This window comes from Lampetra planeri, chromosome 5, assembly GCF_965212315.1.
Source record: "Lampetra planeri chromosome 5, kcLamPlan1.2.h2, whole genome shotgun sequence".
Lineage (NCBI taxonomy): Eukaryota > Metazoa > Chordata > Hyperoartia > Petromyzontiformes > Petromyzontidae > Lampetra > Lampetra planeri.
In genome coordinates this window covers 20934285-20949286 of record NC_136111.1, presented here as the reverse complement: position 1 = coordinate 20949286, position 15002 = coordinate 20934285, and the positions used below count along the sequence as shown (strand labels likewise).

General features: G+C 49.1%; 1 protein-coding gene across 2 annotated transcripts; it reads left to right on the top strand.

The window, feature by feature from the left end:
- The first annotated feature begins 118 nt into the window (after positions 1-118).
- On the top strand, positions 119-14513 carry LOC144719125 (ectonucleotide pyrophosphatase/phosphodiesterase family member 7-like). 2 transcript variants are annotated; one of them, XM_078594982.1, is made up of 9 exons: positions 119-181; positions 451-755; positions 1863-2005; positions 3337-3582; positions 4419-4799; positions 5270-5591; positions 12416-12542; positions 13741-13835; positions 13922-14513. In XM_078594982.1, exons 2-8 carry the CDS (start codon positions 485-487, stop codon positions 13784-13786), a joined length of 1536 nt encoding a protein of 511 aa, XP_078451108.1. In that variant the 5' UTR covers positions 119-181; positions 451-484; the 3' UTR covers positions 13787-13835; positions 13922-14513. The 2 variants fall into 2 exon arrangements, with proteins under 2 accessions (XP_078451108.1, XP_078451107.1); XM_078594981.1 differs by having other exon boundaries at positions 13741-14513.
- The last annotated feature ends 489 nt before the right edge of the window (positions 14514-15002 follow it).

Genomic DNA, 15002 nt, shown 5'->3' with positions numbered 1-15002 from the left:
TTTCTTTTTGTTCTAAGCTGTACTTATCTTATCTCATCTCTGAAACTGAAGACTTTGCACCCCAGAGTGCGATTTTCTCTGTACCACTTTCAGCCACTTAAAATCCCTGCGCACCAAACATTCCATTCTGCGCCGTCTCGGAAGAAGAAGTCGAACATCACAGCCCTTCCTGGGAACGACGGTGAGGGGGATGATGCCGCAGAGAAAGAGCGGGATCTTTATGCTCACGTCCTTCACAATCTAGATTTGAAGTTTTCGTGACTGGTTTTTTCGGTAAAGTCACGTAGGTAAAATGCAGTATGTCCTTGACATTATCAATGACCGGCAGCTCATTAAGTGCGTCGTGTCCCTTATCTTCCTTCCGTAAGACTTTGCGCCAGTCTATTGCTCGAATATATATCCACGCGGACTATGACATCGATAAAAAAAACAAGCTTTCCTCCCTTGCAGTTCTAGGAGACGTTGTTGGGTACCGGCGAGGGCGATGCTGGTGCTGGGAGGAGAGCGGGGATCGGGGCGCTGGATCCTGGCGCTCGTGCTCTGGGTCGCATGCGCGGGATCGAGCGCGCTGCCGTCGCACAGAGAGCAGCGGCAGAAGCTGCTGCTCGTCTCGTTCGACGGATTCCGCTGGAACTACGACCAGGACGTGGACACCCCGAACCTGGACCACCTGCGCACCATCGGGGTCGCGGCTCGACACATGGTGCCGCCTTTCGTCACGATAACCTCTCCGTCGCACTACACCCTCGTCACTGGTACGGCGACCTTACGGTTTGCGCTACAGGTGATAGTTACAGTGCTGACCCCACAGACTGACCTTGATTTCTAGGTGTCGACTGTCACTTGGGTTTCCGTTAAACTAAGCAATGCAGAAGTCAAGAAGAGAACGTGGCGCGGTGGCGAGATGTTAAATGCCACGCCTGGTATGCAGGAGGTCGTGGATTCAACTACAACCCTGACGCCTGTATATTTTAAGGTTACATGTTCCTCCCTGTGGTCGCGTGAAATTTTCTCCGGGATCTCCAGTTTTTCCCTCCACATTTAGAATCAAAGTGCGCTCATAGAGTATTTGGCTGCTATCAATTTCCACGTTATAAGCCACTTCCTTGAGATATCATTTGTGATTGCCAGGTCGCTTCTGAAAAGGAGCTATATATCTCAGTGAGCCTTACCTGGCAAAATAAAAACAGTTTAGGTTAAATGCTGTAAGTACTGCAGTTGTGATTCGGCAAAAAAAAATGCTTGTTTGGTGCAGCATCAGAATACAGTATACTGGAGGAATCCGTTGAGCAATAAAGTTATTTTTTGCAGATGTCGAGTAGGGGCGGTTAAGAAGGTTACAGCAAACAGGACAAAACATGATAGTCGTGCAAAGTATAAGAAAGGTAAACAAATCGCCCAAACGCATACAAATGCAACTAAACCAACCCCAATCCTACCAGGCAAATGCCACTGATGTATTAGCTTATTTTTCCGAAGCGACCTGGCCACAAATGATAACTCAACAAAGTGGGCCCATCATTTGCGTGTTTCTAAACGTGTAGTGTAACAAACAAAAAAAACAACGGAGGACCCGGAGAAAGAAAAAAAAATCCACGCCGCCACGGAGAGAACATGCAAACCGGAGGAGCGATTCCGGGCAGGTATTGGAGCGGTCTACACGGGTCCGGTGACCCAGAGGAAACCAAAGACCACGTGGTGGGAGACCGTGGGGGTAGATAGGTCTGGGTGGTTGCCGTTGCTCCCCCAGTGCAGCAGCTGCGCAGGCGATGGCAGAGGGGTGGAAAGCATTGTGGAGGTTGTGGTGGCACCAACAACGGCTATTTTGGCCGTGACGCGATCGCGCTTTTGATCTTTCGCAGGTAAACACATCGAGTCGCACGGCGCGGTTCACAACCAGTTCTACAACGTGGATCCCTGGGCAAAGCAGGGCTATCACGAGGCACAGAAGCGCTCCGAGTGGTGGAACGAGACCCTCCCCATCTGGATCAGCGCTCAGAAACAGGTCTCCGTGGACGCCGAAGGCACTCGTGGTTGGAGGGGCGCCGCGGTGGCGAGATGTTAACTACCTTGCCCGCTATACAGGAGGTTGTGGGGTTCCATCCCGACCCCGACCCTTGACGCCTGTTGCATATCTGGAGTTTGCATGTCTCTCTCTCTCTCTCCCCGCGGTCACGTGGATTTTTGTCCGGGTCCTCTGGTTTTTTTCCCCCTACACATTTCGAATGAACCTGCGTTTTGAGTATGTTTGGCTGCTGCGAGACATTTCCACGTGATAATAAGCCACTTCGTCGAGCTATAATTTGTGATAGCCAGGTCACTTCTGAAAGAAAGAGCTACACGGCTCGGTGGGCCTTAGCTGGTAAAGTAAAACGAAGTTTATCGGCGTTGACCGTGCACAGGTGCAAGGGTCGCACCACATCAGACGTCGCGAACAACGTGTGCGTGTACTGCCCTTTTGTCCACTTCACAGCTGTGCGTGTCCTGGGAGTTACATTTGACCCATGCTACGCTAGTTCGTGAAGGTGTGCAGTATAGATATGCAGGCAGGTGTGGGGGGATAGAACTCGTGACAAGCCGGGGTGTACATGATCGTCTCCCGTGGAAGCGTCATCCAGGCTCCAACCTGCTTAGCTTACGAGATCTGATGAGGTTGAGCAACAATGCTGGCTGATTCATAGTCATCCTACACTTGCATCGTTGGCCACAACCAACAAACAATGTCACAATTCTAGAAATTGTTAAATCCCCATTCAAAACGGGGCTTTAGTTAACGTCCATTGATTTATTTATGTTTGGAGCATTTCTTGTACAAATTTTGTGACACTTCCAGACAGGATCTTTAAGCCCAGTGCGGTGTTCTGGCTGCGGTTACACCTACCCCTAAGCCAATGTTTATACATCGGCTTATTCTTTGGTTCTTTCGGTAAAGGCACGTAGATATAAAAATAATAATAAAAATAAAGTGCATAAAAAATAAACGAATGTAGACTGCCAATACGCTCACGAAGCTTAAAAACCAGGCTACAGTCTACATTATAGACTCCCAGTACACTCACCGAGGTTAAGAACCAGGCTACAGTCTACATTAGTGTTTTATTATAATTTTATTTTTATTACTTTTATTTTAATTCTCTTTATTTTTTATTGTTATTTGTATTCTTCTATCTACGTGACTTTACCGAAAGAACCAACGAATTTGAATTCCTGTAGTCACGAAAGTTTTTAGTCAATATCTATACCTTGCCTTGTTCTTCATTGTGTCTTCTCCCACGAAACTCCCAATGATCCCTTCTCCGCCACCCCCCACCACCACCTCCGACACCGAACACCCAGGGCTTGAAGACCGGCTCTCTACACTTCCCCGGCGGTGCGGCCACGTACGAGGGTCAGACCGTGTACAGGTCGCTGCTGGAAGAGTCCAGCTACAACTACAGCAACGAGACAGAGTGGAGGCTCAACGTGGACACCGTCGTGGACTGGTTCGTCCTGGACCAGCTGGACTTCGTAGCGCTCTACTTCGGCGAGCCCGACTCGGCGGGCCACAAGTTTGGGCCGGATTCGGAGGAGCGACAGGAGAAGGTTGAGGCAGTTTAACACGCAAGGAGGAGTTTTGCGGGGTGCTTTCGCGACCGATTTTAATCCATCATTGAGGAGGGTCGTTTTTTGTTTGTTTGGGTTTGATCGCCGTCGATATAAACCCGCCGCCACCATCCGACGCGGCCGATTGGTAGGGTTTGTTCCGTAAACAACACGCGCTAATTAGATACTAGTTCGGCACACCGGTTGTGTTCGGAGAGTAAACCCACAACATTTACCAATTAGAGTACTGTGACGTTTCGCCCGGTAATTGCAACCAGCCTCATCAGGCGATATTCCAAAATAGTGCCGAAATCTTCCTTTTTCCGTTTTTAAATAGAGAGCGGGGGAAGGGGGGGTAAATGTGATGTCGTTACTCGTGATCCATCTTAACCCCCCCCCTCCCCTATGGGGCCGTCCTTAAATGACGTCACGCACCTGCGGGGGGGGGGGGTCAGACATTTGTGACGATGTGTGACGATGGGGGGTGGGGTTTGAGAAATATAACGTCACATCAAAATGCGCCACTTTAAATAAATATAGACAACACGTTCTACTTAATTAAATCGACTTTTTAAATAAATGTTTTCTCCTACAATATCAAAGTCCAGTGCCACATTAAATACGCACTAGAATGACAGTAGTTTAAGCGATTTGAAGCATGTTTTATATTTTTTTTGGGGGGGGGGGGGGGCAGAGCTTTGTGACGTCATATTTGAGGGGGGGGGGGGTCTGACTTTTTGTGACGCCGTGTGACGAAGGGCGGATTGGGGGAGGTAAAAAAATCGTCCAAAATCGCGTGACGTCATTTATGGACGGCCCCTTTAATTGTGACGCAGGTGAGGCAGGTGGACCGCACGGTGGGCTACCTGCTGCGCAGCATGGAGGAGAGAGGCCTCACGGGCAACATGAACGTCATCATCACTTCGGACCACGGCATGACGCCCACGCAGAAGGCGCCGGCCGTGGAGGAGATCGTGCTGTCGAAGTTCATCAACTTCAAGAAGGACGTCAAGTTGGCCATAGTGGACTACGGGCCGTTCGCCATGATTCAGCCCAAGCAGGGCAGGGAGGAGGCCGTGTACCAGGCCCTGAAGGGCGCCCACCCGAAGCTGAACGTCTACAGGAAGGATGAGTTCCCGGAACGTTTTCGCTACCGGGAGCACAGGCGACTGCTGCCCATCATGATGTACGGGGACCTCGGCTACGTGGTCAATGGGGTAAGCCACAACAACAACGGAAAAGACCAAACGACATCAATTTGAGCGTCGCCGTAATCACGGGCTCCTCGTGGTGCACATGCGGTCCTTGATGACACCGCCGTGAAACTGGAGATGGCAACAACAACAAAACTATCTCGTGACGATATTTGGTTCGATGTATTTTGAGAGCAGTTCTCGCCGCGGCCACGCTCGCAATCGTCGGGTTTTACGTTAAAAAACCCTTCGAGGTCAATAAAATGAGGACCGCTTGGTGGAACGTCGACAGCGCCCGTGCTGTCGTGCGAGCGGTTGCCACTTTGAGGAGTATTCAATCTCCACCACCGGCCTAGGGCAGCCAACAGAGATGAGCTCTGCCCAGCGATGACATTGACGTGGTGTGTGGGTGTTGGAGAGGGGCGCCTTGACGAGGTTAATTAACCGAAAACGCTCCGTGGGAATTCTGTACCCCCCCCCCCCACTCCGGACAGAGGATGATATTCCAGCCTAACAAGGGCGAACACGGCTTCGACAACGCGGAGTCGGACATGTGGACCATCTTCCGCGCCTTCGGACCTCGCTTCCGTCGGGGCTACGTGGCGGAGCCGTTCGCCAGCGTGCACGTGTACGCGCTCATGTGCGAGCTGCTCGGGGTGCAGCCCGAGCCGCACAACGGCTCCCTCGACGTCACCCGGGACATGCTCGTCGATTCGCAGAGCGCGACTCCTGCTAATGTTACTACTTGGGCTTCTTCTCCGGCTACTACTACTACAAAAGCCGACTCGGTCGGCGACGGCGGAGATGGCGCGGAGGGTACGCTCCCCCCCCCCCCCCCCCACGGTGGCTAGGAGATGTTAACTCCCTCGCCTGGAGGTCATGGGTTTGATCCCAGGGCTTGACGCCTTCCTGTATATTTGGAATTTGCGGTGTCTCTCGCTCTCTCCCTGTGGTCACATGGATTTTTTTTTCTCAAGGTTCCCTGGTGGTACACAGCAAAGGTGCTCTCAAGACCGAAAAGCATAATGGGATGTTTCGGCACGATTTGCATGTCAAGATGACAGCACCGTCCCCGCGTAAATCCTGCACACAGCCCGCGGTGGCCAAGAGCTCGAAAGAGCCATGCCCCCGTGACCTCTTTAGGCAACACTATGACACTAATGCAACTGTATACGAATTTCAGCCTTATTAAGACTCTAAAACTAAACCAAACTATTTTCTTTTACCAGGTAAGGTCCACTCATCGGTAGAGGATAGCGAGCCATTGTTTACGACTGCAATTTAAAGCCGGAATGATAAGAGCGCAGGGGGGAAGGCTGCTCGGCAAAAAAAAAATAACATTTGTTGAAACTCTGTAAAGTTACGGTTTGGCTCATCACCTTGTCCACTGCAGACACCAACAACCCGACTTACGGTATGTCTCAGGCAGCACCTGTGTGTGTGTGCGCGCGTGTATGTATGTATGTACGTTGAACTTCTTTCACACCGTATGTAGCCAACCGTGCCAGTGTGTTATCGAAACTCTGCGGTCCCCTGTGATGAAGATCAACACGGCGATAGCGGAACCAGATATCGGTACAAATCCATTTCTTGCTACACGGACGCCAATTCATAGATGGGTGGCTGATGGGAGCAGTACAATCATTTGATTGGGTTAAAACCTATTGTTATTGTTTCAACAATCCTTTAATTTGACACGTTGGGCCTCGTGCACGCTGGGGTTGTCCATCAGGGGGCGTTGTGCCTATTTAAATCTTGAGGCCTAACTTGTACGGACCAAAAAAAACATATATTCAATAATTTTACAGCACAAAGCAGCGTAACATAATTACAGAACATCGACTGTCAAGTATTACAATATCTTCTGGAGATATTTTTAGATTGTCAATTATTTGAGTAATTCCCACTTCCTGTTAAGTTATTTTCAGGACTGTATTGTGGATTGCACGAATGTATTTAATTGACCGATTATAATAATTATTTGGTGGTGGTGCTGCTACTGCTGCTTCAGTCGCATTGGGGCACAAGCACAACAAACAAAAAAACAATAAGCAGCTTCGTCAATAGCATTTATTCATTTAACTCTTATCAGGCCCCATTGTGTAAGGTGCTGTCTTCAATTTATATTACCCACTCCCATCTTGATTTTAAGCTTTCGTGACTGTAGGAATCCATACTCTTTGGTTCTTTCGATAAAGTCACGTAGGTAGAAAAATAAATCAAAATTAAAAATGTCACGACGTTTCGATCGCAACACAAGCGGTCGTCCTCATTAACACAACTGCCGTGCTTGCGTGCGGGGATGGAATTCCTTTCCAGCTCAGACCCCGCTTGCTTGCCCTTCGCCACATAAATAACCTCTTGTTGTAACAGCTCTCTCGCTGGTTCAGCAGTTGCACTGCTGGATTATTTTTTCCGCCTGAGGACGACCGCTTGTGTTGCGATCGAAACGTCGGGATATATTATTTTTAATTTAATTTAATTTTTCTACCTACGTGACTTTACCGAAAGTACCAAAGAGTATTACCCACTCTGATCTCTTTCTCTCTGGCCTCTAGAAGGATAATTGCCCCAAAGCGTGGCCTCTTATACACTGTACATGTTTTTCTTTTAAGGCAACGTTGCTATTGATGAATGCGTTAAGTTTGTTGTTATTTAGTCGAGTAACTCATTACATTATTTAGAAACACATTGCCTTTGGCCTTATAACGGTCACATTCGGTTTTTACATTTAATGTAACAAGTCACGTAGGGCTATTTAATTTATCTTAACAATTGTTCAAACTGACTTCCGTAAGATTACATCTATGTGATCTTTGAACATTCGTCAATTATGTTTTCCATAATATATGTTTTGGGTTAGATATAAATGTTAATTATAAATGTGTAGTTAAACCTGCCACCACCTAACACAGCCAATGAGTAAGGTTTGTCGCGGTAAACAAGACGTGCCAATTCGTTACTAGTTCAGCACACCCGTGTGTTGTAGAGTAAACCACCAACATCTACATATGATAATAGTAATAGGGTTTTACCCTTTCAACTGGTACAAAAACTGACACCTTTATACAAGGGATCATGTTTGCAATAACCACAACACAAGCAGTCAAAATGCAAACAAAACGAAACAACTCTGATAATGATAATGATATGCACTGTCCTTGAAGTTGATTGGTCCAGACCCGAGACAGCTTTTCTTCGAGCCTAGTCTCCATTGGTGTTGGACCAGAAGACGCCAAAAGGCGTAAAACTCAAAAACAGCGCACTATCAGAGTATTGAGAGCCCGGGGTAAGCATTTACACTATGAGACCTCCTTTACCAGTGGAAAAATATAGTAATAGGTTTTTTAACCTTTGAAAGGGTAAAAACCTATTACTATATTTTAGTAATAGGTGGTATCATAGTGTAAATCTACAAATGATGTTTTGTTTGCCGCAATTAATTCAGGGTTTTTGGTCGAATTTCTTAAACTTTGGATTTGAGGTGACCCCCATAGGAAGAAGACAAATAGATAATAACTTGAAGAATAAACAATAATAAATGTTCATGCCAGTGTTCAAATAATTTAAATAACCCGATGTATCTTAAATGTATTTGCCACCCTGTACATATATTTAAAATGTTATGCGCAGCAGTGAATATCATCAGATGCCTGAAGCTCTGAGCAAAGTGAGTTTTCCAATGGGATGGTAAAAGGGTGACAATGTAGAATCTCGTCATGAGTTGGGTATCTATGTACATTGAACTTCTTTCGCACCAGTACGTCGCCGACCATGCCAATCGGAGGTGTGGGCTGGCGACGAAGTCAGGGGGAAAAAGTGCTGACACAGTCAACGACTTCATGTTGGCAGTGTCGGTGCAAACTGAGAACATCTAAGTAAACGGATCTTATTCTTCTTTCTAGATTATAAAGAAAAAATATTTTTATTTTTATTTTTTATTTTTATTTTATTTTACCGAAAGAACCGAAGAGTATGGATATTATTCTTGCTTTATATATTTTTTTTCTACTTCATGCAGTCAGCATGTATTGATTCACCCCACCCCACCCCCAGCTTCCCGATGAATTGTCACGATTCGGGGTGGTGATTGGGTGCAAGTATTGCTTACCAATGGTCTCGTTTGCCTATAATTTGCACAAATCTTAAACCGATCGAATCTCGCACGATGCATGCGTTGTTGGTGGGGGGGGGGGGTAATTTATTCAAATTAAAGGAATTGATCCATCGCTGTTCGTCTAATTTGCAAGCCTCCTGGGTCGACTGTTAACGATGGCCTGGCGGAGATGTCACTATGGGGCATGTGTCACGCTTGTTGCACCCCACAGCCTGGGATAGTTTATACGTACAAAGACAAAGAATCCCCCCTACAGCCTCGAACATACTGCTGGGGCAAGTCCTCTTAACGACCACCTCTGAAGGCCGGCGCGGCACACACGAGGGGGTGGGTGGTCAATACCTCGCCTGGCCGCCTTTGGCTCTCACGTGCCGATGTTTCACCACAATACCTGCTACTCATTTAAGGCTGAGTCGACCTTTGGGATGCCCGGGACCGGTTGAAATATTCACCACTGTTATTGGTCATGAGCCGGAATAGAACTTTGGTTGCCCTGTTCGTAGCGTAGTGCGCGAACCTCTACACGACCGCTCCCCACATACGTACGTGCTTGCACACATGCACCGTTTCCTTGAGAATGAGCGGCATAGATATTGTGGGGGCCGGCGTCCACCCCACCGCTCTCGCGGGGCAGGTGGGGCGCAACGTCCGCCCCTACCACTCCCTCCTCCACCACGTCGATCGGCCCCCCCACCAGGCCCCCGCCGACCGGGTAATCGCCACCCCCCTCCCCCCCCGTTAGCGCCCCCTCTGAGGGACATAGTTAAATCGCTGGCTCACCGCCGCACGGGGTTAATCCACACACGCGCACACGCCAACTCTTACGCCAACGCGGCGCACAGCTGTACGACCGCACCCACACCTTCGAGCGGTTTCCTTTTAACACACACTGCAGCTAACGCTAGCGGCTGCGCGAACATGCACGCCTGCCGGCAGTTAATATCCAAATCCGCGTCCGCACCAGGATTAGCGCTACAGCGGCGGCGTGAACACGCGCGCTTCTGCGGGCGGCTATACGCTACTGCACGTTCATGCAGCCAAGCGGCTGCATGAACCTGCAGGCGATTATCTCAACGAGCGTTCCGTGCTGCGTCTCTGCCTTCACTCTCACCGCGCGTCCGCCCACGCAGCCGCTCTGCACACAAATCATTCGTGCCACACCGATGCTCTGTGCTAACGTTTATTCAAGGCGCAAACCCTGCACTGCCCGGAGGGAATATTCTGCGAGCAGAGCCTCGCCTACTGCTACCCAAGTCCCCAAACACTTGCACGCCTTACCACGTACCTCGCGGCCGTACTCACAGCGTCGCACGGACGCTGTGAGAGTCGGAGGATGATGAAAAAACCTCGCCTACCACTGCCTCGCAGCAGCACTCGCTGGCATCACACGGATGCTGCGAGCAGCTCGAGGAGGCAGGACGGCAGGGAGTGGGCCTTGACGACCAAACTGTTGAAGAGGAGATCTCACTTGAATCGTTTCTGGCTCCCCTTTTTATCCCCTTGATTAAAAAAAAACCATCCGGGGTTACGTTATCCTGCGCAACCAATCGTGCGCCTACCTGTGATTTTCAAACGTTTTTCTGCCCTTACACGGAGCGTTACTCTACGTTATTTTTCGGCCCATAGTCTCTACCCCGTACTCATTAATCCCTGACTCACCCTGTTTAATCTGGGAGGGCATCCGGCTGGCGAATACACACCCGGCTAGTGTGTACTTGGTCGGTGGCGCTAGGATCCCCCCGCCCTCATCGTCTGCCCTGCTCGCTTAATATTTCACCCCAGCCCTCTCCCCAATGTCACGCGCGACTCATTGCGACTGGCACCGGTGAACCTTTGTGCGCCCATACAATTTTAAGCCAATTTAGGGGCACTGCAATGATGTGATTTGTCCTGGGAGGGTCGGCCAATCTCCTGGCACCAGGAAACCATGGGACTTCCCACCTAGGGGCCCTTTGGATGAAACCCCGTTGTGCCAGGTGATTCCCCACCGAGACACTACGTGTGTGTGAGTGCTCAGGGGGGGGGGGGGGAATCACGGCGCTTGCGGTCGTGGCACCACAATATAACTGCTCAACCCGAGCTACCGATGCTCTGATACTTGTGTAATGCGAGCGTAAGTGAGGTTTCGCCGCTCAGCTCTGGGCCAATCAGACGGCCCGGAGTATTGGGGGCGGGGCCCAGTAATATGGGCGTATGGGAAGGTCCGCCGCCCACCTCCGGTCCAATCGGATGCCCGGAAGATCAGGGGCGGAGTCTAAGGGCGGAGCCGGAGGGGCGCGAAGCGAAGGGCGTAATCTGGAAGGTTCGGAAAGGGCATGGTGGACAGGATGACGTGTGAGGGGGATATAAGGGGGATCCGGAAGAGACTCGGGGTCAGTTGGCGTAGTCTCGGAGTGGGACCACGTTGGGTCGTGGGACACCTCCTGCGCCATCAGCCACGTGGCTAGAGACGACTCCAAGCACACCGTCAGCCAACGGTGTGCGGGAGCAGAGGGGAATGCGACTGATGGGAAGAGCGCGCGGGGCGCGCAAGCGGAACAGCCAGTCCACTGTCGGGATCGGCGGAATGTGAGCGGCATAACAAGAATAAAGACAGAGACGGAGACCAAGCTGTGTGTCGTCAACATCCTTTATTACACTTGTGTAATATGAGGATGCACCCGGGGGGTAACTGAGCCATGGTGATGGGCTCTGCCGGCCTCAGCCCACAGTCAATGGGACGTCGAGCCAGGGCGTAGCCCTGTGGCTGCATAGCAACATCTGGAAGGTTCCAGGGGGTGAGGCTGATGATTGGCTGCGTGGTATCACGTGGGCCAGGTGTTATTCAAGTTCAAGTTCATTTATTAGGTATAGCCCTGTGAGCCAGTCAGCTCTTGAATCGGGTGCAACCGCAATAAGGGGTGGAGAGAGATAGCTCGGGGTCAGTGTGGAGAGGGGCTGAAGAGGGACCACGTCTGTGCCACGGGCACGCCAGCGGCCACGTGGCAGGCCGGAGGCTGTCTCCCACACGCCGTCAACCAGCGGTGTGAGGGAGCGAGGCAGCGAGCGAACGCCACGCTCGGGGAACGAGAGTAACGGGGGGGAAAGGAACCCAGCGTGTGAGGAAGCTGTGGAATGAAGAACGAATAAAGAAAAGACAAAAGACACGATATCGTCCGGAGCGGATTTATTACACTTGCATTTCCTTTAGTACTGTTCGTTTTTTGGCACTCTGGTCTAACACTGGTGAAACGAAACCATGAAAAAGGCTGTCTCTGGTGTAGGCCAATAAGTTTCAAACACAATGCGTATATTATCAGAGCATGTTTGATTGCACGTTTGGCCACATGCACGTGTGGTTAATGCAGACTTGGCGCCTTGCAAAAGGTCTGTAATTGGTGTTTGAACATCTTGACACCTTCTGTTTGATTGCCAGAAAGGGTGAAGCCTATTCTGATATGCAGCTTTACCTTTGACAAGTCCCGTTGAGACACTCATTGAAGTCGTTTCCGTTTGTTACGTTTTCTGCACTCTGCCAACGCAGACCCTCAAGCTCCCACCAGGTCTGGGCTCAGGGAAGGTCTCATTGCTCTCACAGCGATCGCCGCATGTCTCTTCCTGGCCTTCATCGTGGCAACGGTCTTCACGATGTCGAAACGGGCTGGGAAAAGGTAAAATGATTTTTTTTTATGAAAACAGAAAAATATTGCTTATTCTCCACAATCGAGTTTTTTTTTGGGTTAGATCGCGTAAATATAAATGTGTCGTTAAACCCGCCACCACCTGACACAGATAATTAGAAAGGTTTGTTACGTAAATAAAACATGCCAATTCGTTACTAGTACAGCACACCAGTATGTTGGAGAGTAAACTCACAACATTTACAATTCGGACCCCTGATGATGCTAGCTGTAATCACTGGCTAGTTGTAATTTCCGGCAAATTATCTGAATTGTAAATCTTATGAGTTTACTCTCCAACACACCGGTGTACTGAACTCGTAACTTGGCTAACAGTTATGGCATCACATTTACAGCCCCCCCCTCTCTATTTAGGAACCGAAACAGGAGGATTTATCCATAATTCTTGAATGCCGCCTGATGAGGCTGGTTGTAATCACTGGTAAAAACGTCACAGTACTCGAATTTGTAAATGTTGTGGGTTTACTCTCCGACACGAAAGGTGTGCCGAACTAGCAACTAATTGGCACGTTTTGGTCACGTGACAAACCTTACTAATCGGCCGTGTCGAGTGGTGGTGGCGGATTTAATTACAGGTTTAACGAAACATATTTATGGAAAAAACCCCTCAATTAATTATGGATAATATTGATCGCGAAAGCCCCCTACGCGTTGAACTTGCTTGTTCTCGTTTTCCACCCCGACACATTCTGGAGCTCCATTCTCACAGATGATTGTTCACACATACCCGCATCTTGAATGGGTTCTGCGGCTGGTGTCACCTCGGTAAGATATTTCTCGTGAAATCCAGAACTGTCATCGCCACGTAAATGTTCTTGGCCCTTGCAACGTGAGAGATGACTGCAGAATTTGGGAGGCCTTCATCCGGCAGTGGATTGACCATGGCCAATGACGACGATGATCACGATGAACTTTGGTTGCAAATGCTGCTCTTTAAATATGTTAAATGTGGAGCAAACAGTGGAAGCAATATCCATTGATCATCGATTAGCACGATTGGGTATAAAGAAGTTCAACATGTAACATACATCACCAGCCGTGATCCATCCACTGCTGGATGAAGCCCTCCCCAATCTGTTGCCATCTCTCAACTCTGCGATGCAATGAAATGTGCATTTGTCCTATTACTGTAATAAAATAACATTTGCTCTATGCCCTCTCTTGGCAGGAGTAAAAACAACACAACCAAGACGGTACATGAGGTGTCACTCTAGGAGGATGCCATTCCCCCGAACCTCCGATTAGCACGGTCGGCAACGTATGGTGCGAAAGAAGTTCATCATGCACACTTACATGACGAAGTGTTTTCGATTGGAACGATTGCCAGTGATTTTTTTGTTTTTTTTTAGGATCTGCTCTCAACAGTCAAAATGTTCGTAAATATATATTTACATGATGTCCCCGATGATTTAGGAAATTACCCATAAGGATAATTCTATACCAAGCTTGATGCTTTATTCTCCGCACGCCCGCTTCATGAAATGTTTGGAAGACGTCAGCAGAGGCCACGATTGCCACCACAACTCGCCATCACTTCCTTGCTTCTGCCCTGATGTGAACGACCAATTTTCTTTAAGCTCACGCCTTTCAAATAAAAGAGTAATATGCTAACGGGAAAAAAATAAACGTGCACGTTGTGAGATTCAACGATTCGGATTCAACGCTAATATTTGTGTTACAGTTTGTTAAAAATGTATGAATACATCTGTAAGCAGTTTACTATCTGCACAAAAGTACAAATATGCAGCATTTGCATTTTTTTTCGTTCTGCAAATAAAATGTACTTCCTCCGGAGCGCATAATAAAAACAGACGTGCCATGATTTTGCTTGTGCAGCAGCAACGACCTGATGTATAGTTTTAATACCATTGGTCATCTGTGAAAAAGAGCTGCACAGCTCGTCAGATTTCTCCAGGATGAATAAAGACTGATTATGAATAAGTGTGTATGTCGGTACGTTCGTGCGCATGTATGCATGCTGAACTTCTTTCGCGCCGTACGTAGCCAACGGCGCTCATCGGCGGTATACGCCTGAGAACAAATCACGAGATCTCCCCCGCGAATGTAGCCACGAATGAGCACCCGTGGTTGCACAGACTCCTCGATTTGTTCGCTGCGAGGGAGGGCGCGCGGCCGCGTAGGGGGGTCCACGTGTTCCACACACACACGCAAGTGTTCCACACACACGCAAGTGTTCCACACACACGCAAGTGTTCCACACACACGCAAGTGTTCCACACACACGCAAGTGTTCCACACACACGCAAGTGTTCCACACACACGCAAGTGTTCCACACGCAAGTGTTCCACACACACGCGTGTTCCACACACACGCGTGTTCCACACACACGCGTGTTCCACACACACGCGTGTTCCACACACACGCGTGTTCCACACACACGCGTGTTCCACACGCGTGTTCCACACGCG